The 22,198-nt window shown below is 62.2% G+C and overlaps 1 protein-coding gene across 1 annotated transcript; it reads right to left on the bottom strand.

The window, feature by feature from the left end:
• Window positions 1–274: 274 nt before the first annotated feature.
• Window positions 275–20,150, bottom strand: GPA33 (glycoprotein A33; the record flags this gene model as incomplete). Its single annotated transcript, XM_084865176.1, has 7 exons — window positions 275–365; window positions 553–676; window positions 1,320–1,439; window positions 7,147–7,299; window positions 8,790–9,006; window positions 9,521–9,675; window positions 20,111–20,150. 7 exons carry the CDS (start codon window positions 20,148–20,150, stop codon window positions 275–277), a joined length of 900 nt encoding a protein of 299 aa, XP_084721302.1.
• Window positions 20,151–22,198: the final 2,048 nt, after the last annotated feature.

Genomic DNA, 22,198 nt, shown 5'->3' with positions numbered 1-22,198 from the left:
GGCAGCCCTGCTGTCCCTCCGGCCCGAGGAAGGCGGGGCTGCGGCCTGGTCCCGGGAGCCGGGAGCCGGGGGCCGGGGGCTGGGGGCGGGCGTTGGGAGGGTCACGTGGCAGGTGGCATCGGCTCACCAGGCTCAGCCAGGGCCTCTGGCCGACAAGGGGGGAGGCCCCTTCAGTGCTGGGGGTGGGGGTCAGGAAAGCGGCGGAGCAGAGGGGCCGGAAGGACCGCTCCCCTGCCCGCCCTGCAGCAGGCCCGGTCCCGCGTGGGCAGCACGGTCAGGGGATTGGCCTGGAGTCGTCCTCCTCTTCCCGCCCTCTGGGAAGTTCCCGCAGCTGCTCCGGAGGCTCCCGGTAGATGGACCGATTCCTGCGGCCGTGAGGACAGAGGGAAGGTGTGCCCAGAGCCGGCGCTGCCCTCAGGGCCCACAGCCCACCCAGCGCGCCCTGGCTGCAGGGTGTTCAGAGAGGACAGGAGCTGAGGGACCCGCCGGGACAAAGAGCTGGGACGCACCTGCCCGCCCTGCCCAGACCTGTGCCCCCGGCCCCACACTCACGGCCTGGGCTCCAGGTCCTCGCCCTTGTCCCGGCAGCAGCAGCAATAGACCAGGATGCCGATGATGATGAGGACCGCCACCACGCCGCCCGCGATGCCCGCGTACAGTGCCACGTTCATGGAGGCTGAGAGACAGAGAGCTGCACTGCCCGCGCCAGAGCTGGTGGGCTGAGCACCGGGAGGCCCCCGGCCAGGGCCCCGGTCCCTCCCTCCCCCCATCCCAGCTCCCCACCCTGTCCTCCAGCCCAGGGAGCGGCCTGGGGCACCAGAAGGCCTGGCCTGGAGGGAGCGCCAGCCAGGACTGAGCATACTCTTCTGCCCGGAGCCGTGGACAGGACAAGGCCGGCGGCCCTGCTCTGCGTCCCTGCCTCCCCGTGCTCCCCGGGCCGGAGCGTCCTCAGGTCAGCCAGGCGTCCTCCGGCTTCCCCTGAGCTGGGAGGGGCCCGCCCCGAAGGATTCTCTGGCACCATTGTCCTGGGCGCTGCCTCCAAAGAAGCAAGGGAGCTGGTCTGGCTTTCAGGCAGTGGGCTCACAGGGTGTCTTGCTGGTCGACCCTCCCAGGCCACCCTGCCACCCAGCCACCTGCCCACCCAGCCACCCGGCCACCTGCCCACCTGCCCACCCTGCCACCCGGCCACTGGGCTACCGGGCCACCGGGCCACCCGGCCACCCGGCCACCTGGCCACCCGGCCACCGGGCCACCTGGCCACCCGGCCACCGGGCCAGCATCACCTCTCCTCCCCGCCCGCCCCCACGTGCGGCTCTTACGAGGCCTGACGGTCAGGGTGATGTTGCAGGACTCGGTCCCCACCTCGTTGCTGGAGGTGCAGACATAGTAGCCGGACATGTCCGTGGAGATGTTCCTCAGAGTCAGGGTGTGCCCCGCGCCTGGGAGGGAAGACGGGGGTGAGAGGGCACCAGGCGGAGGGGAAAGCGGGCGCAGCTGCTGGGCCAGGCTCCCTGGGGCCTGGAGACGCCCCCTGCAGGACGGGCCGGGCTCCCTGTGCAGGACGGGCCGGGCTCCCTGTGCAGGACGGGCCGGGCTCCCTGTGCAGGACGGGCCGGGCTCCCCGTGCAGGACGGGCGGCGGGAAGCGAGCTGCTCACTCCCCGTGCGACCTCGGGCACCTACAGCGTCGCTGCGCCCGGCGTCTTTATTTCTGACAGAGATGGGGCTGGTGCCCGCCTCCCGGGACACTGTGGGCATCAGACGAGGCCCCGTCCCTCAGGCCCACAACAGAAAGCCCGACTGGCGGGGGCTCCGGACACACCCATACACACGCACATGGAATTCTGATTAGGGGTCACTATGACCCCTCTGTGACCTTCAGAAATGAAAACCCGTAGCTGGGACTCATGTGGAGGAAGCTTTAGAAATCAGTGTGTGAGCACATGTGAGTGTGTGTATATGCGTGTATATGTGAGTGTGTGTGGTGTGTGTGTATGTGTGTGGTATGTGAGTGTATGTGATGTGTTAGTGTGTATGTGTGTACGTGGGTGTGAGTGGTGTGTGAATGTGTGTGTGTGAGAGTGTATATGTGAATGTGTATGGTGTGCATGTATATGAGAGTGTGTGTATATGTGAGTGTGTGTGGTATGTGAGTGTATGCAGTGTGTTAGTGTGTATGTGTATATGTAACTGTGAGTGGTATGTGTGTATATGTGAGTGTGTGTATGCAGTGCATTAGTGTGTATGTGTATATGTGAGTTGAATGGTATGCAAGTGTGTATATGTGAGTGTGTGGTGTGTATGTATATGAATGTATGTGTGTGTGAGTGTGTGTGGTATGTGAGTGTATGTGGTGTGTTAGTGTGTATGTGTATATGTGAGAATGTATATGTGAGAGTGTATAATATATGTGAGTGTATATGTGAGTGTGTATATGTGAGAGTGTATATGTGAGAATGTATGTGTGTATATGTGAGTGTATATGTGAGAGTGTATATGTGTGTGTATGTGTGAGAATGTATATGTGTATATGTGAGTGTGCATATGTGAGTGTGTATATGTGAGTGTGTATATGTGAATGTGTATATGTGAGAGTGTATATGTGAGAATGTATGTGTGTATATGTGAGTGTGTATATGTGAGTGTGTATATGTGAGTGTGTATATGTGAGTGTGTATATGTGAGTGTATATGTGAGTGTGTATATGTGAGTGTGTATATGTGAGTGTGTATATGTGAGTGTGTATATGTGAGAATGTATATGTGTATATGTGAGTGTGTATATGTGAGTGTGTATATGTGAGTGTGTGTATGTGAGTGTGTGTATGTGAGTGTGTGTATCTGGGAGGAGGGTGGGGAGGCAGCTGTCTGTCTCGACTCTTCACTGTCCACCACATTCATGGCCATTTAACTGTGGGAGCCGCAGCTCTGAGTCAGGGGGAGTGCTACCCAGCCCTCCTGAACGCAGGGGATGGCCCGAATGTCCTCACGGCGACCTTCCTGTGAGTCCCCGGCCTGTGGTGTGTGCCCGTGGAAGGAGAGGGGTGTCCACGTATTTGCATGTCCTGTGCTCTGAGGCGCTCTGCTGTGACCGCAGTTTTGAGAGGAGGGTTAGGAGGCCTTGGTTCTCTCTCCGGTGGCAGAACAAGCCTGTGCGGCCCTGCTGCTCCGCCCTGAGGGGACAGCCGACATGCAAACAGCACCGGCCACCGCCCGTCAGACATCCAGGGCCGCCGTGGTCTCCAGGGACCAGTCCAGGCTCCTCAGCGTGGTCCCCGGGCTGGGTCTGGGCCTGGGCCTGCCACCCCTGCAGCCAGCCTCCCGCCCACTCCGCTCTCGCAAGGTGGCACCCCGGTCTGGAAGAGCCACTCAATGGGCTTCCTGGGCATGAGGTCCCTGCTGCTTCCCTCACCCTCCGACACAGAGGCGAGGGACGCACCCGCCCGGCCGCCCGAGGTCACAAACGAAGAAGTGGGAGGCGATAACGCACATCCTGGTTAGGCCCGAGCAAGGCGCGAGGCCCCAGTCCCCGGGGAGACAGCACGGCGCAGCGGGCGGCAGGGAGCGGAGCTGTGGGTGCTGTGGGGTTTGTAGAGGGAACGTGACCGCCGCCCGCCGGGTCCCGGGCTCCGTGAGGAGCAGAGTCTAATGACAGCCGCCTGCTCCCACAGCCAGAGCGCAGCTGGCGCCCCTGGGCGCTCCTTCCCCGGAAACCCAGGACCTCAGCCCGGGGTGCTCTCTGGATTGTGGTCACAAGCGATGCTCATAAACTGAGGAGTCCAAGACCAGAACGGGTTTGGAAATCAGCGTTAAGGGTTAAATTAATTACATTTTTTAATGACAGAACTCTCAGAGCTTCTGATATGCTAATGAGCACTGGGTGGTGAGGGTGTAATGGTCTCATTTTCTAAATAATGGGATTTTTAAAAAGGGGCGACTTGAGGAACCCACTTTGGGAAATGCTCTCGGACCTGGGCACACTTCCAGGTGAGTCAGGTTCCCTGCCGGAGCCGCTGAGCTGGGACCCCCCTGGTGCATGGCCCGGGAATGGAGGGATGGCTTGTTTAGCAGGGACCGGGGCTTCCTACCGGAGTCAGCACCATCCTCCCGGTTCCTAAGTAAACAGCGGGCTGCCCGGTGCACACCCAGGCCCAAGACCTGCTCTGATCCCAGCGGGGCTCCCAAACCCCCTTTTTGGAAAGGACCTGATGGGTCTGAAGCTGTTTCTGCTGCAATGGTGACACCTTGTGGTCAAAATGGGAAACGCACAGGACAGCAGCTCCCACCTTCCCTCTGCTCTGCTGAGCAGCCTGGTCTCCAGGCACTGAAGTCAGTTGACAAGAGCTAACTTTCCTCGTCCGCAGCTTGGCTGCTGCCTCTGTCCTCTATGATCTTTCCTGGCTGCTGGGAGCAGGGTCCATGCCCACCCCTCCGAACCTCCTCCCTGTATGCTCCAGCCCCCAGTACCACCCTCTCTCTCTCCCTGCCTCCCTCCATCCCTCCCGCATATCAAATTCCCGCTCCTTTCTGGTTTACAGAGGATGCTCAGAGGTATCCCACCCGGGATCTCCTTATCCTCCTCACAGCCTTCAGGGGGAGGGGGGATAGAACAAGGCCGTGGGGGCCTTACAGCACATGGAGACCCCGTCCCTGTGTGCTGATCTGATTCCCCGCTCTCCCTGCTGGCTGCCCCCCCCCAACCCCCAATGCTCAGCCAAAGGAAGCATCTCTAATGGGGGACCTCTGTCTTCCGGGAGGGGGAGCCCTGCTCCGTTGTCCACTGTGGACCGAGATGCTTCAGTGAGAAACGGGTCTTGTCTGGCCCCGCAGGAAGCAGCTGGGACATCTCTCCGCGGCTCTGAGGCAGGAATGCCACCCACCGCCCACTGCACCAGGGGCTCCTGTGGGCATTCCCGCTGGCCCACTCTTTCCTGCCACCCAGGTCCCGAGTCTGACCAGGATGAGCTTGTCAAAAGCAGGCAAGTGCATCTCCTGAACCTGCCCCGTGTCCTCGGGGTCTCCCTCTGGGGTCCCTGGAGAATGAGGAAGCGTCAGCTTCTGACAACGGGGACCTTTTCTGCTGGTGGAAGTATTACTGTGAATGGGGTGCCCGCCTGGGGCGCCCCAGCAGGAGCAGGTGGCCTCCAGGCCAGGCAGCTCCCCTCCCGGGGCACGGCTCCCTCCCGAGCACGCTCCCGGCTCCTCGCCTCCCTCACGGCCGGTGCCCTGCGGCCTGGCCCACAGCAGCGCCAGGTGCCCACTATCTGCTGGCACCCCATGCCACCATGCTCTTATGCACCCTCCATACCAGCCTGTGTGGTAAACAAGCAGAACACCCAGGTGTATGCAGACACTGCAGCACAGAGAGGCTGAGCCACGTGCCCAAGTCACACAGCGTCCGTGCTGTCAGCCATGCGCTGTGCTGCCCGCTCCAGTGCCCTCCTTGGGACCCGCTGTGACCCTCTGTGCCCGTCACAGTGCCTCTGGCTGTAAGGCTCGCAGCACCAGACCCGCTGCCACACTGTGCTGCCGGACGGACAGACCGAGCGGTGGCCACAGCATCAGACTTCTTCAGACACCGCCTAGCCTGCGCGTGCCTACCCCGCGCACCTACCCACACACATGCCTGCCCACGCACATGCCTGCCCACGCACATGCCTGCCCACGCACATGCCTGCCCACACACATGCCTGCCCATGCCCATGCCTGCCCACGCACATGCCTGCCCACGCACATGCCTGCCCACGCACATGCCTGCCCACACACATGCCTGCCCATGCCCATGCCTGCCCACGCACATGCCTGCCCACGCACATGCCTGCCCATGCCCATGCCTGCCCACGCACATGCCTGCCCACGCACATGCCTGCCCACGCACATGCCTTCCCGCGCACATGCCTACCTACGCACATGCCTGCCCACGCACATGCCTGCCCACACACATGCCTGCCCACACACATGCCTGCCCCATGAATATGCCTACCCACGTGGTACTTCTCCCTCCCTTGTTCCCAGCCCACTGAGCTGGAAGACCCCCGAGAACAAGGGCACCTCTGGCCTTGTCTTATCTGTGAGAGCTCTGAGTGCAGCTGGCCCGGCAGTGTGGGTCCTGGGCCCCAGGGGGTGCTCCACACCATGGGCCCTGGGCCCAGCGGGTGCTCTACACCATGGCCACCGGGGCCCAGCGGGTGCTCCACACCATGGGCCCCGGCTCCCAGTGGGTGCTCCACACCATGGGCACTGGGCCCAGCGGGTGCTCCACACCATGGGCCCCGGCTCCCAGTGGGTGCTCCACACCATGGGCACTGGGCCCAGCGGGTGCTCCACACCATGGGCCCCGGCTCCCAGCGGTGCCCCCACACCATGGGCCCCGTAGTAAGGACGGAGAACATTTATCTAGTGTTTGGATTTTCCCTCCCAGCTTGTTTCCTGACCAAAAGGTCAGACACCAAGCCACCCAGGGCGAACGTGGTCTCCTGGCAATGGAACGGCCCTCACCACGGCCCTGGCTGCTGTGTGCAGCCACAGGGGGTGCGCTTGTGGAAGTGGGATTCAGGGGAGTCTGAGCCTCGGAGGGGGAGGGGATGGGGACAGGAAGCACCCACCCTGAGCGGGCCGCGGTGCCAGACGTGAGGACAGAATCTCACTCAGAGCTGCGGCAGGGCTCTCGCCAGTGACCGCTGTGCCCTGGGCCGAGGAGGCCGTCCACGCTCCCACCACGGGCGTCTCACAAAGCCACCGCTGGGCGCTCAGCACCCCGGCGGGAGGCGTGGCTCTGAGAGCCCGGTGCCCACGGAGACAGCCCGGTGCGGCGGTGCCCCCGCGGGCGGACGGCGGTGCCCCCGCGGGCGGGACGGCGGTGCCCCCGCGGGCGGGACGGCGGTGCTCCCGCGGGCGGGACGGCGGTGCCCCCTGCGGGCGGACGGCGGTGTCCCCTGCGGGCGGACGGCGGTGTCCCCTGCGGGCGGACGGCGGTGCCCCCGCGGGCGGGACGGCGGTGCCCCCGCGGGCGGGCGGCGGTGTCCCCTGCGGGCGGGACGGCGGTGCCCACGCGGGCGGGCGGCGGTGCCCCTGCGGGCGGGATGTCCCCGCGGGCGGGACCGCCTTCGGGGCCCTGCAGCCTGCGGATCGGCTGCGGCGGGTGGTACCTGGCGGGCCCCTCCGCTCCTGGTTCTGCAGGTCGAAGCTCCGCCACTGGTACTGCGGGGCCGGGGAGCCCTCCCTGGACTGGCAGGTCAGCTGGATGTCGCTCCCGATCACGGTCTCGCCCAGGACGCTGCAGTCGGGTTTGGAGGGCGGCACTGTGGGGAGGGGCCGAGAGAAGGCGTGAGCAGGTGGGGCTCGGGGACAGCCACCTCCCTCGCACCCCGCCCGTGGCTTTGCTCACAGCCCAGAGCTGAGAGGTAAGCGCTGAGGTCAGTCCACAGCGGCCTGTCCCATGGCAGAGCAGCGCACACTGTCCCCTCTATCCCAGCAGCCCTACACCTCCATGTGGGGACCCCGGAGACCTCAGACCTCAGCTGGCCGGTGACCGCTCTGACAGGACCCGGATGCCACCTGAATACTTGGTGCAGGCAGAGTGCTAGGAAGGAGCAGGGGACGCCGTGGGCTGGAGGCCGCCGCAGGGCCTGCGCCTCCTACCGAGGACACCAGGGGGCGCCAGAGGCCGGAGGCAGTGATCCCATGGGCAGGGGGCAGGGGGCAGGTGCCCCAGGCAAGGAGGCCTCCTTGGGTGACCAGGGCCTTGTGCCTCGTCCAGCCTGGGAGGGTGGTGCCACCTAACTAATGCCCTTGTGGGTAAGCTAGGCCCGCGGGAGAGCCATATGGAAAGAACACTTTGTTTTTTAAGAGAAACTGCTGAATTTCTTGACATACAGTACAGTATGATCTCTCACTCTTTTTTTTTTTTTTTTTTTTTAAGCAAAACATGGGTTTCACCTCAGACTCAGGGTGTCCCCTCACCCTTTAGGTTAAGTAAGATGCAGCGGCCCTGGTGGGGTGGGGCCCCCTGCCTCCCCGCCCGCACAGCGGGAAGGCCCAGGTGTTTAAAGGGCCAGAGCAGACAGAATTAGGCAAAGACCAGGTAGGCAGAGAGGGACTCAGCTGGGGACCTGGGCAGTGGAGGATGAAGGGAGGAGCAGAAGAGAAACTGGGTAAGAACGCTCATTTTCTTGGCTTGGTAATCTCTCTGGAAGGAGCTCTCGTGTGTGTGTGGGGGGGGGGGGGCTTGTTCTGGGCGGTGCTGTTGGACTCACTACAATGCTTTACAAAGCCGTGCAGCACCTCATACAAGGAACAAGCAAGCCCCTCCGTGGTGGGAGGGAGGAAACTGGAGGGGAAGGGGCACTGTGATGGCCAGACGGTGCTTCCTGGCTGGGGGCCGTCCCTGGGCTGGGCACTCCCCGTGGGCCGTATCCTCTGCCCTGGGGAGCGGCCCTCCCCCTGGAAACTAGAGTGCTCTGCAGCTGGAGGCCCGAGGATGACAGAGGAGTCTCAGCTCTGGGTCAGGCACTGCTGCTCCCCAGGCACCTGGCCCCCAAGCTCCCCCTCCAGACACCCCCTCAAGGCACCCCTCCAGGCTCCCCCTCCAGGCACCTGTCCTCCAGGCACCCCCTCAAGGCTTCCCCTCCAGGCACCCCCTCCAGGCACCAGTCCAGGCATCCCTCCAGACACCCCTTCCAGGCTCCCCCTCCAGGTACCTGTCCTCCAGACTCCCCCTCCAGGCACCCCCTCCAGGCACCAGTCCAGGCACCCCGCCACACCCGTGCCGACCACAGGAAGGGGCACTCACCCAGGACCAGGAGGCGGACGCGGGCCTTGGAGGTGCCGCCCAGGTCATTGAGCAGTGAGACGGAGCACTCGTAGGTGCCGTTGTCGTCCATGGTCAGCTGGCTGATGGTGATGGAGGCGTCGGACTCCTCAGCGTTGCCCGACATGTTGGCACGGTTCTTATAGAGGTCGCCGTAGTCGTATTCTTTGGTGGAGAAGGTCCAGGCGAGCACCCTTTCCTGGAGGAAGGAGAGATGCGCCTGGCTTTCACCTGAAGCTTCGGCGCAGCCCTCCCTCCAGGCACTGCCGACCCTGGGCCCCGCCCACCAGAGCCGATGCCAAGCCTTGGAGCAGGCAGCTCCTGTGTGGCCCCAGCTGGCAGCGGAGCCCTGAGCTCAGGGCGGCTCCCTCCGCCCCCCAACGGAGCATGTGCAGACACGGGGTTCCTGGATCCGGCTCCTCGCTCCGGTGACCCCGGCCTCTCTCACCCCGCAGGCCAGCCCCTGGTCTGTCCCGCCCCATCAGCCGGCGTTCCTGAGCGCCTGCTGCAGGCTGGCACCCAGCGGGCAGTGCCCTGGGCTCCCTCCCAGCCACTGCGTCTGCTTGGTTCTGACTTTGGAGTCTATTCATTCACCTATTTAGCCATCGCTTATCAAATGGAACCGGAACTGCCTGGGATCGGTTCTGCCTCCACGGAACCCCTGTGCCACGTCCCCCCGCCCCCCCCCGCCCCTGTGCCGCCCGTGGCCTCACCGAGTGGCTCCACAGCAGCTTGTCCCACAGGATGAAGCCCTTCCGCTCGGCCACGGAGGTGCGGTAGGTGCACGGGAGGGTGACGCTCCGGCCCCGGGCGGCCCGCAGCACTTCCCGCGGCGTCTCCACGGAGATGGCGGTGACGGCCACCCAGACTGGAGGGCAGGGGCGGGGGCAGGGTGAGGGCACCGGCATGCCCAGGGCATCCTTCACCCCCCCCACTCCCCCTCCCCGTCCCCCCCGCGGCCGGCAGCCCCACACTGCGCCGGCCCCTCCCTGCAGCCTCGGGACAGCCTGACGCCAGCTTCGACCTCCCCTCCTCCATCCTCCCCTCCCCTCCTCCATCCTCCCCTCCTCCATCCTCCCCTCCCCTCCTCCATCCTCCCCTCCTCCATCCTCCCCTCCTCCATCCTCCCCTCCTCCATCCTCCCCTCCTCCATCCTCCCCTCCCCTCCTCCATCCTCCCCTCCTCCCCTCCCCTCCTCCATCCTCCCCTCCTCCATCCTCCCCTCCTCCATCCTCCCCTCCTCCATCCTCCCCTCCTCCATCCTCCCCTCCTCCATCCTCCCCTCCCCTCCTCCATCCTCCCCTCCTCCATCCTCCCCTCCTCCATCCTCCCCTCCTCCATCCTCCCCTCCTCCATCCTCCCCTCCCCTCCTCCATCCTCCCCTCCTCCATCCTCCCCTCCTCCATCCTCCCCTCCTCCATCCTCCCTCCTCCATCCTCCCCTCCTCCATCCTCCCCTCCTCCATCCTCCCCTCCTCCATCCTCCCCTCCACCATCCTCCCCTCCTCCATCCTCCCCTCCCCTCCTCCATCCTCCCCTCCTCCATCCTCCCCTCCTCCATCCTCCCCTCCTCCATCCTCCCCTCCTCCATCCTCCCCTCCCCTCCCCTCCTCCATCCTCCATCCTCCATCCTCCCCTCCTCCATCCTCCCCTCCCCTCCTCCATCCTCCATCCTCCATCCTCCCCTCCTCCATCCTCCCCTCCTCCATCCTCCCCTCCTCCATCCTCCCCTCCTCCATCCTCCCCTCCCCTCCTCCATCCTCCCCTCCTCCATCCTCCCCTCCTCCATCCTCCCCTCCCCTCCTCCATCCTCCCCTCCTCCATCCTCCCCTCCTCCATCCTCCCCTCCTCCATCCTCCCCTCCTCCATCCTCCCCTCCCTCCTCCATCCTCCCCTCCCTCCTCCATCCTCCCCTCCTCCATCCTCCCCTCCTCCATCCTCCCCTCCTCCATCCTCCCCTCCTCCATCCTCCCCTCCTCCATCCTCCCCTCCTCCATCCTCCCCTCCTCCATCCTCCCCTCCTCCATCCTCCCCTCCTCCATCCTCCCCTCCTCCATCCTCCCCTCCTCCATCCTCCCCTCCCCTCCTCCATCCTCCCCTCCTCCATCCTCCCCTCCCCTCCTCCATCCTCCCCTCCCCTCCTCCATCCTCCCCTCCTCCATCCTCCCCTCCTCCATCCTCCCCTCCTCCATCCTCCCCTCCCCTCCTCCATCCTCCCCTCCTCCATCCTCCCCTCCCCTCCTCCATCCTCCCCTCCTCCATCCTCCCCTCCTCCATCCTCCCCTCCTCCATCCTCCCCTCCTCCATCCTCCCCTCCTCCATCCTCCCCTCCTCCATCCTCCCCTCCTCCATCCTCCCCTCCTCCATCCTCCCCTCCCCTCCTCCATCCTCCCCTCCTCCATCCTCCCCTCCTCCATCCTCCCCTCCTCCATCCTCCCCTCCTCCATCCTCCCCTCCCTCCTCCATCCTCCCCTCCTCCATCCTCCCCTCCTCCATCCTCCCCTCCTCCATCCTCCCCTCCTCCATCCTCCCCTCCTCCATCCTCCCCTCCTCCATCCTCCCCTCCTCCATCCTCCCCTCCCCTCCTCCATCCTCCCCTCCTCCATCCTCCCCTCCTCCATCCTCCCCTCCTCCATCCTCCCCTCCTCCATCCTCCCCTCCTCCATCCTCCCCTCCTCCATCCTCCCCTCCTCCATCCTCCCCTCCTCCATCCTCCCCTCCTCCATCCTCCCCTCCTCCATCCTCCCCTCCCCTCCTCCATCCTCCCCTCCTCCATCCTCCCCTCCTCCATCCTCCCCTCCCCTCCTCCATCCTCCCCTCCTCCATCCTCCCCTCCCCTCCTCCATCCTCCCCTCCCCTCCTCCATCCTCCCCTCCTCCATCCTCCCCTCCCCTCCTCCATCCTCCCCTCCCCTCCTCCATCCTCCCCTCCTCCATCCTCCATCCTCCCCTCCTCCATCCTCCCCTCCGCCATCCTCCCCTCCCGGGCCAGAGCGTCTATTCCCACATCTGCGGCTCCACGTGTGACACAGCTCCTCCGGGCCACGGGAGGAAGTACATGGCACAGAGTGAGTGAGTCTAAACAGGGTTCCCTCAATCACTAACGCACGGCCCCGTGGACCCCAGCTCCCGGTGTGTTCCCCTGGGAGCGGGCCGCGTGGCGAGAGCCTGATGGGACGGGCACTTCGCGTGGAGGGGGCTGCCCGCAGCCTGGCCCACCCGCTCGCTCCCCTGCGTGTGCTCGGCCTGCTGGCCTCGCCCGCCGTCCCGTCCCGGGTCTGCTCCCGAGGATCTCCTTGTTACAAAGGAGACTCACGCCTGAACCACCAGCACCGGGCGAGTGCCGGGAAGGAAGGGGATGGCTGAGGGTTAGGGTTGCTGTGACGGGAGCTGGTGGACTGTGAGGGGAGAGGCGGAAGTGAACGGACAGGGAGGAGCTCGTAACGCAAAGGGGAGCACCTAAGCAGAGCCAGAGCGGAGGCAGACGCTGTGTGTAACCCCGGAGGCTCTGTGGGTGGGTCGTGGCCCCAGGCACCCTCCCGTGTGCCATAACCCACTGGGAATGACCCCGGGTTAGGGACGTCACGCCCACAGCGCCCCACACAGCCGGACCCTGGCGCTCACACCGCGGGCAGCGCGGGCTGGGGCTCCGATGGCTATTCCCCCATCTCCCTGTCCCCGCCCCACCCCCTCCCACCTCCTGGAACAAGCAGGTCCTCCACCTCTGGGCTCAGGTGGTAGCTTGGGGCCCTGGATTCCTCTTCTGTGGGATCTTCATATCCCTGCTCAGGGGAGGGGCCCCAGGTGGGACATCTAGCCTGTGATCAGAAAACTAAAAGTGGAGGGATTCTAGAAATTTCTAGAGCCTTCCAATCACCTTCTTTCCACTTCCTTGCACAGGTCTGTTGGGCACCTTCCTCCCAGTTGCCCCGGATTGCCCCCCCCCCCCCGAGCCCCTTATAGTACTTGCCTCCCTAGAGCTGTCCTTCAGTCTCCAGAATGTCCCTCCCTCCTCCTCACTCCCCTTGCTCCTCAAGTGTGAGCTCCCCACGCACCCACCGTCCACCGATGCTGATTCGCCCAGGGGCTGAGCACTGATAGTGCAATGACAGCTGACCTTCCCCTGGGGTGGGGTGGGGGGTGTAACACGTTGGAGAGCAGCTGCCGCACCAGCCAGGAGGGCTGTGCCCCTGGGCTGAGAGGAAGCGCCCACTCTCTCCCAGGCAGGGCGGTGCCAGCGCCACCCTGAGCTCCTGCTCCGAGAACCGCGGTCACGAAGGGCCATCTCGCCCCCGGGAGGGCGGCCCGGAGACAGACGCTGGAGCCCAGCTGCCCCGGTGCCACCTCACCCTGACTCACCAGCTGTGCAACCAGGGCAACTTAACGAACCTCTCTGTGCCCCCGCTTCCTCAGCTGCAAGACGAGGAGCCCTGGCCAGGTGGCTCAGTGGGTTAGTCATCCCGTACGCCAAGGCTGGGGGTTCAGTCCCCAGTCAGGACGCATTTGAGAAGCAGCCAATGAATGCGTTAATATGCAGAAGAAAAACAAATCTCTCTCTCTCTCTCTCTCTCTCTCTCTCTCTCTCTCTCTCTCTCTCTCTCAAAGTTAATAAATAAGCACATTCACAATGAGGACGGTGCTATCTAACCCCAGGTGGCCTGTGAGGGTGGAATGACGATGCATTTAGCGCACACCCTTCCCCCAGCACAGAAGCAGGTCCCAGCGATGTTACAGTGTCTGTGTCTCCTCTGCTGGGCTGTGTTTGCTTCATCGTCACATCCCCGAGCCCAACCAATGCCCACATGGGACCTGCTCTAGCAAATGAACGAGGTGCAGAGCAGTCACTCTTCCCACGTGGGGAGGATTCTCAGCCCAGACACCTGGTGGAAGACCTTCCCACAGATCACTGGAAAATGCAAAAAAAATTTTTTTAAATCAAGTAGAGGAGCCGCTCCCAGGGGAGGCCAAGTCTGCAAACCGCCCCAGACGGACCGGGCGGGCGTTAGCCTCCCTCAGGGGCGGCCGGAGACCAGCCGCAGCCGCAGCCTCGGAGCTTGTAAATAATCCCGTTTGTTAAGGAGATGAACTGTCTCCCGGGAGCTCCCGGGAGCAGCACACCGAGGAGGGCAATGAAGTGCTTGATGGACTGGCTGCTGGAGGCCGCACTGTGCGGGGGACCCTGGGGCTCCGGCAGGACTGCCTCCGCTTAGGAAGCCCGTCTGCTCCCGGGCTGCCCCCTCGGGAGGGGGAGCTGGCGCTGAGGCCAGAGGCACCGGCCCGCCGGGGCCTGGGCACAGGCTCTGGTGTGGGAAGAGCTGGCCTGTGGGAGGGGCCCTCCTGCTCGCATGGCCTCTTGGGGGAGATGAGGGTTAGGAATCGATGAATGTTTGTTGAACGTTTTGTTCAACATGAATCTTAGAATCTGCAAATGCCAATCAATCCACTGATTTTCCCCTTGGCTCAGTGCGAGGCGCGGGGCAGTGCCCCGGCGTGCTCATGGCGCCTCCTCCGGGCACCCCCGGGAACGCCCAGCCTTACTGCGCCGCGCTTATGTAATTTCTCTCTGTAAGCGCAGTTGGCATACGGTATCACACTAGTGCCAAGAACACGGGATAGTGATTCGAAACGTGTATCCTTCCCATGTGCTCACCTCACCACGTGCCCCTCCGGCACCTGATGGGCCATGACCGAGTCATCGCTGCAATCCCTTCACCGTTTCCTCCAGCTCCGCCCCTCCCGCTGGCCACCGTCAGCTCAGTCTGATTCTGTGCGGGTCTTTGTTTTGTTTGTTTGGGTTTATTGGGTTTCACATGTAAGTGAAATCCTGCACACGTGTCTCCCTCTGGCTTATTTCACGTAGTATCATGCCCTCGAGGCCATTCATGCTGCCTCCAAGGGCACTTCCTTCCTGCCCCGGCTTTGTGTCTGCACCACGTCCCCTCCAGCCGTTGGTCTCTCTGGGCTCCTGAGCGGCTCCCGTGTCTTGGCCGCTGGGATATGCTGCAGTGAGTGGAGGGTGCGGGTGGCTTTCAGTTAGTGTTTTCGTTCTCTTTGCCGGCTCTCAGGGCCCTCAGGCAGCTGTCTATCCCGGGCACCCTCTTCCCGTCAATGAGGGTGGGTGCAGGCCTCCTCCCCTCACCAGACAGGGCTCCTTCCCACCCCAACGCGTCTGCACGGAGCTGAGGGCTGAGACGGCCTCGCTGGCCGAGTGGTTCCTGGCACAGTCCCTGCCCAGACCGGGCAGAGGTCACCGCCAGCAGCATCCCACTGGAGCCTAATGGTGCTTTCAATGGTGTGAAGGCGGGGGGGGGGGGGGGGGGGGGGGGCCCTTTTGTCTGTCAGGGGCCATTGGTATATTTATAACACCATTCATGGGCCACACAGAACTATCAGCTTAAAAACCAGCCTGCTGTATTTGGTCAAACTTTAGATTAATTCACCCCTAAGGCCTTGGCAGGGCGAGACCAAATGATTTCTCAGACCTTCTGCGGACCGTGGGCTGGACGCTCCCCCCCGTGTGAAGGAGTGGAGAGTGGGCAGAGGGTGGGGCTGTGGGACAGGACCGGACAGGAACGGCTGCCTGAGGGCTGGGCCTTCAAACAGCCCCAGGGACTGGGTTCCGAGGCGGGCCGTGTGCACGAGGGTCTGGACCAGCCTGTGAGCGTGTCTGCTCAGCCGCTCCCCACCGCCGCAGAGAGCAGGTTCCCAGGCACAGACCCACCGCAGGATGGTGACAGCTGACTGGGGTCAGGGGTCAAAAGGCCATTTGGGGGGATTGTGCATTTTTAGTTTCCAAACGACCTGAAATAGATACGAGTGCTCCTGGAACCATATCACCCGCTCTGGTTTGTAAATCAACAGGCAGCATGGCTCCGGAGGACCGGGCCTGTCCCAGGGCACAGCCGGCTGGAGCCAGGGTCCCCCCAGCCCCCGTGTCTCTCGCCGGGGTCTCTCTGCTCCCCGCGGGGCAGAGGTGAAGAGACCTGAGCGGCTGCGGCTCCAGGCAGGGGCTCCCAGAGGAAGACTGAGGACAGAGGAGGAGCAGGTGGGAGCCCGTCCGGGCCGGGGAGGGCGGTGAGCTGGCAGCTGCCCCGCCCGTCCCCGTGACCTTTGGAGTGTCTGCCCGCTGCCAGGCCCGCGGTGTTTATGGCCGCCTGACTCACAGGCAGAGAAAAGGCCGCTCGGGGCACTGGGCTGCTGAGGGCAGGGAGGACGGCAGGGAGCGGCGGTTCTGGGGTGACAATTGGTGCCCGGGGCAGGCAGAGAGGAGATAAACCCGAGTGTCGCCAAGGCCAGGGGCAGCCTCACTCTAGCACCCTCGGGGGCTCACCACCCCTGAGTCCGAACAGCACCCTGTTCCCCCCGGGGTTTTGGAGACAGAACCTGCCACCCACTCCCCCGGCCGCTGCAGTCACCCGGCGTCCATGTGGCCAGCTGGGGGACCCGCCCTGCCCCCACTTGCTTTCCGTCCGGTACCCCAGGCACGGTCCCCATGGCACTCTGACCTCGGGAACGGGTGGACAGGTGCAGACTGAGCTGCCAGCCGCTGCAGTCAGGCCCGGGAGCGGGCGTTAAACCTGCTCCTCGAGTTCCAAACGCAGCCCTGACCCGGTGGCCCACAGAGTGGCCTGGTGACTTTTCCAGAATCACAGGGGGTCTAGGCCCGCCCCTCAGGGTTCCGGTTCGGAAAGTCTGGGGCAGCCCGGACGTTCGCTCCCGGGTGACTCCCTGGGCGGCGGGGTTGCTGGCCGCTGCCCTCACCCCGCTGTGCCTCTGCACACCTGCTCCCTCAGGCCACCCGTGTGTGGCATCCTTCCGTCCGCTGTACCAGGACGGGCCTTCAGTCCCAGTCACCCCGCTGCAGGCAGAGTATCCCCCGGCTCCTGGCCTCCCTGCGAGCACTGGCTGACTGCACCCAGGCTCCGGCAGGGGTGCCCTGGCACCAGGTGGGGCCCGGCCCCGGGGACTGGAGTGGCTTTGGGGCTCACCACCTCCGAGCAGAGGGAAGTGCACTGGTCACTGACGCCAGCCGGGCTCTGGGCAAGGGTCACTCTCATACACGATTCTCTGACATCAGACGTGCAAGGCTGAGGCTGAGCCCTGGAGACCTCGCGCCCGGGCCAGGTCCCTGCGCGGAGCTAAGCACAGGCTCAGATGTGCGGCCTCCCGAGCCGGTGGCCGACAGGAACCTGGCACTCAGAGCGGCCAGGTGGGAGGCACTGAGGGGCAGTTCCCCCGCCGCGGGGAGGGCTAGGAACTTAGAAAGCTGGTTCCTGCCAGAACCCATTGTTCAGCACCCACTGGTTCAGTGCATTTGTTTAGATGGGGGGGGGGGGAGTGTTGAGGGGGCAGGATAAGGGGAGAGAAAAAACATATTTTCTCTTCTAGAGTATTTGAGGGTGATGGATTCCTTCACTTCTCTGGGCAAAGCAGTATTTTCCCAAGTTTTTCTCATTTCCACTTCTAGGAGGGCTCCTCTAGTTCTAGGGTCATGTGTGTGCGCACGTGTGTGTGTGTGTGTGTGTGTGTGTGTGTGTGTGTGTTATCATGTCTTCAAAGACTTCAGGGCCTTGGACACCACTGTTCAGGGACGCTTTTCCTGGTGGGTTCCTCTCTCTGACCCTCTTTTCCTGCTGCTGGGACTGTCACCACGACCAGTCCTCATGGGGTCTGATGACCAAAAAAATCCCTGGAGTTCTGGGCTCAGGTTGGAGGATTTCCTCTAGCAGCCTCTGGGGGGCGACATCTCTGGGCTCCTCCCCAGGCATCCTGACTCCGGGCACAGGTCTGCCCTCTGGCCATGAGGAACCAAAGTCTAGTTATTTTCTGTATGTACACCTGCCCGCACCGATTGTAAGAGGCATTGACTGAATGCTCCTGGTGCCAGGCCCTCTCCCTCCATCTTTACACCTACAACCTCTGTGCATGTCGGTCAGCACCTCAGCATCTGCACCTTCGAGGTCGTCCTGCCCGTTTCACAGGTTAGGAAGCGGAGGTGGTTGGGGTGAACGTGCCCACACCACAGCGAGTGAAGGAAGGGGGTGGCTGGGCCCCGTGGGAGGCCTGGGAGGAAGCAGTGTTTGTCACTGACGTTAGGACTGTCAGGCCACGGCTAGTCACTGTTCAATTCTCCAAACACGCTGCTTCTGCCTCATCCCCCACGCCATCTTATGTGGTATCCGCTCCCTCCGCAGTCTGAGGGGCTGGGCCTCTTACCAGCTGGGCGCCGCTCTGCCCGGACACCAGCCAGACCTAAGCTACGACTGGGGGGTGCAGATGCAGAACGGAAGCAGGGCGAAGGCCTTCCCTCCACCCCGCTCCGCCTCCTCCGGGAGCCCTCTGCTCTCTGCTCCTTCCTCAGGGCTCCTCCCTCGGCCCCTCAGAGCCTGGTGGAGGGCCACCTGGGTGCTTCTAGGTTTGACCTGTGAGGGCCTTCGCTGTTCATTTGCACGTGGCAATGGCATTTCTCCCCCAAATGTTTTCACTCAGCGAACTGTCCTGGGACCTGAGCTGGCATCCAGCCTGGGTCCTCTGCCCAGGGCTCCAGCCCATGCTCTGGTAAGGAAGGGAAGGTGGTGGGCAGGGTTCTGGCCTGGGCATGGGGGAGGAAGCGGGCAGAAACACACTTAATCTCAACACAAGCCCAAGAACGTTCCTCCTCACGGGGGGAGACAAACGACCCTCCGGGCAGCGCAGAGCTAGGGCCGCTTTGCATTCTACGCTGGGTGAGCATTTTGTTTTGAGTTTATTTCTGAAGCAAATCAACTTTCTTTTTATTCAGGTGTGGGTTGCAGGGATGGGGGAAGGGAAGGCGGGCATCACAGCCCAGCCAGCAGGATGGTGGCTGCTTTTCAGCCCCGTCCCAGTCCCACCTGGGTCCGCCAGCTGAGCCTCACCCCTTCGGTGCCCGCACAAACCATGGTTCAGTAAAGAGCTGTCGGCAGAGGGAGTGGACCCAGGCCCTGTAACCTGGTGACCAGGCCTCTTGGGCCCCAGTCAGATGGACCACCTGGCGTCGCGGGCTTGAGGGAATCGGTCTTTTCTAGATCTATTTCCAAGCTCTACCAAGCCCTTCCCCAGAGCCAGGCCGCCTTCCACCCAAGGGCCCTGCGGCCAGGAGTGGAGAGATGAGGAAGGTGGAGGCCTGGGGGCCTGGGAGGGTGGTCTGGGCATGGCCGGTGGGTTCTGGGGCTTCCCTGTACAAGCTGATTATTTTTTGTTGTTGGCTTTTAGAGAGAGTGGAAAGAAGGGGGAGAAACAGAGAGAGAAACATCGATGTGAGAGAGACACATCAACTGATTGCCTCCTGCACTTTCCCTGAATATCAAGCGTGCAGTTGAGGTCTGTGCCCTGAACTGGAATCAAACTCGGACCCTTCAGTCCGAGCCAAACCAGCCAGGCACTCGGCTGGAAGCTGAGCTCCACCTCATGGAGCCTCCGCTGTGCTTCCGGCTACGACCCTCAGCCTCCCTCCTTTCTCCCCAGCGCCCAGGAGCCTGCAATAGCTTCTACATCGCAGGCTGATGGGTTTCTCAGGGTTGTCAAGTACACCGGGTGAATTCTACTCGTAAATTCCCAGCCCCCACCTCTCCCTCCCCTTCCCATTCCCATTCTGATGCCCACCATGCCCAGGACCCTAATGCTAAGCTTCCATCCATCCCAACTCTAGGGATGCCACGGTCTCCCACAGTGACATGGCTTGGACTCAGCTGCGGGTCCACAGCTGTCTAGTTTCGATTTTGTGGGGCCCCATCTTCTGAGTTCTTGGGGAGCAGAGAACCAGAGGCCGGGGAGCTGGGCCTTGGGAAGGGCCTGTCTAGCTTCTGTTTGTTCTTGTTGGAAGGCTGTCTTCTGCCCTGGGAGTGGTATTGGGCCAGGTGAATTGCCTTTCTGCCTCAGTTTCCCTGTATGTGGTGCAGATATTAACGCCTTCACATTGACTTTTTCTCTGGTTTTAAGGCAAAAGCTAATATCTCAAGTAGTGAACATGTCTAGATCCATAGATCCTGGATTTCCAAGGAAAAACTCAATTTCAAACACTTTGTCCCAAGGTTCAGATCCTGTGACCCTCTATTCTGATTTGGAGTCAGAAAATACGAATATGCTAATTCTTTGTTTCAGGAAAGGGCTGGGCCCCTATTAACTAATTTGGGAATGAGAAACCTTCTGATTGTGGGTTCTGGACCGGAACCCACTGCCTGGAAGACAGAGAGTGTCATTCTGCCCAGCAGGGCACAGCTGTGGCCCGGGGGCCTCCGGGGAGACGTGCCCACCCTGGGCGCTGGGCGGGGAAGGGCCTACTCACCCGCACAGAGCACCCACAGCACCCGCGTCGTCCCCGCCATGGTCCTCTGCCTCGTCGCCACAAGCCCAGCCGGGAACCGGTAGCACCCAGGCAGGTGGCTGACTCCTTAGAGCACCCCAAAGAGTATGAGGGCTCCTCTTCCTGGTCCCCCAGCTCAGCCTGGCCCCACGCCCCGCCCCGTGCCTGGAATGGCAGGTGCACTCGCCTGTGGGGCTGGACTTGCGCTCCACCTCCTCCACCCAAGGCCCCAGACGGAACCTGCCCGCCTTCTTGAACTCTCTCTTCCTGCCTCTTCACCTCTTGACAGGTGTACAAAGTCCTGGGCTTCCCCTATGATGGACAGGAAATTGGCGCCTCGTAATAAAACGGGAAATGATCTCAGAGAAGAGTCTGAAGCCAGTTAGAGAAGGGCGTTGCCCACAATCTGCACCACCCCGAGGCACAGTATGGCCCTCTGACCCCTCCCCATCCACAAGCCCAGCCCACGCTAGACCTGTCATGAGGACACGGGAAATCTGTCCCCTCAGAGAGCTGACCGCCTGGGGGAGGAGGCAGACAGGACACAAGCAATCAAAGAACACACCTTAGAGAACCATGGCCACCTGGCCTCAGGGTGCTGGGAACTGTCCCGGGACTGAAAGAGTCAGAGTCCTGCAGGGGCATGGCCTGGGGGGGGGAAAGGGGGGAAGACAGACATGAATGGGCAGGGGAGGGGCTCCTATTTAGACGGTGGTCAGAGCCGATGGGGAGGCGGGCCTGGTGACTTTCTGTTTAACAAACACTGAGCATCTCCAGAAGTTAAAGGGGTTTCCTCGGGCAGGAGCTGGAGCGTGGTTTCCTGGTTTCTGGTCCACTTCAGTGGCCCATGTCACCCTCTGCAGGTCCTGGTGGGGACCAAGGACACAGAGGAGACAAAGGCCCTCCGTCCTCTCCTCCTGAGTGGCCCCCTCTTTGTCCGGTGCCTCTCACTGTGTTAGCTCCTGTCTTCCCTCCCCACTGCCCTCTACACCCCCTTCCCCCGTCACTGTGAGCCTGGCCCACCTGATGCCACCCTGCAGTCCCTCCCTGCCCCTTCCTGCCCTGTTCCTGCTGTAAATAAAACATTAGCAACGAAACCAGTTGAAATGGCCCTGGAGCTGCCGTCCCTGGAGGAGCCGCTGTGCACAGCGTATGCCTCAAATATCTAGAATGTTAACACAGGGCGAAATGCCGTGGGCTGGGCCTAGGGCGACTTGTGTCCCAAAGAACCGTTTATAAAGATAACAAGGAAGAGGCTGTGGTGATTACGGGACTGAAATTTCAGACATGTTTAGGATTAGCATCACCACGTCATGTTACCAGCACCCTAACAACACCTGCTCCTGTTGATGTCACAGTCATCCCGCCCTTTCCCATAGCACCCGTGCTTCCCGGACCGCTAGCCACGTGGGTCTCAAATAAATGCTTATTGCCTCTCATGCTGAAATGTCTTTTCATTTTTGAGTTAACATACCCAGGCTTCACTTAGTGATTCATCTTAGGAGGATCCCCTAGGGCCATGGTCAGCAAACTGCGGCTCTAGAGCCACATATGGCTCTTTGGCCCCTTGAGTGTGGCTCTTTCTTAAACTACCTTGGCCTGGACGAGTCTATTTTGAAGAAGTGGCATTAGAAGGAGTTTAAGTTTTAAAAAATTGGCTCTCAAAAGAAATGTCAATCGTTGTGCTGTTGATATTTGGCTCTGTTGACTAGTGAGTTTGCCGACCACTGCCCTTGGCCCTAGGGAACCCATTCATTTAAAAAGATAATTATTTAAAACTACCATGTGCCAGGTGTGGTGAGGTTCTAGGCAGGGGGTGGCACAAGGGAATGTCCTCAATGACAAAGAGCAGTGGGCTCTCCCTCTGCCGGTGCCAGCGCCAGCAGACATTGATTTCACATTGATCCCTCTGAGCACTCAAAGGGAAATAGCGTGGAAAGCAAGTCTGCTCCCAATCCCGTCTCCCACCACCTGGCTCCACTTTGTAGGGCAGTCGCGGTCACCGGGTTCTCCCAGTGGATATATTCCAGTATTTGGTGTATATATTCTAGTATTTGGTGTATATATTCT

This window comes from Pipistrellus hanaki (assembly GCF_964339955.1).
Source record: "Pipistrellus hanaki genome assembly, chromosome: 18".
NCBI classification, from domain to species: Eukaryota; Metazoa; Chordata; class Mammalia; order Chiroptera; family Vespertilionidae; genus Pipistrellus; species Pipistrellus hanaki.
This window is presented reverse-complemented; position numbering and strand designations above follow the sequence as displayed.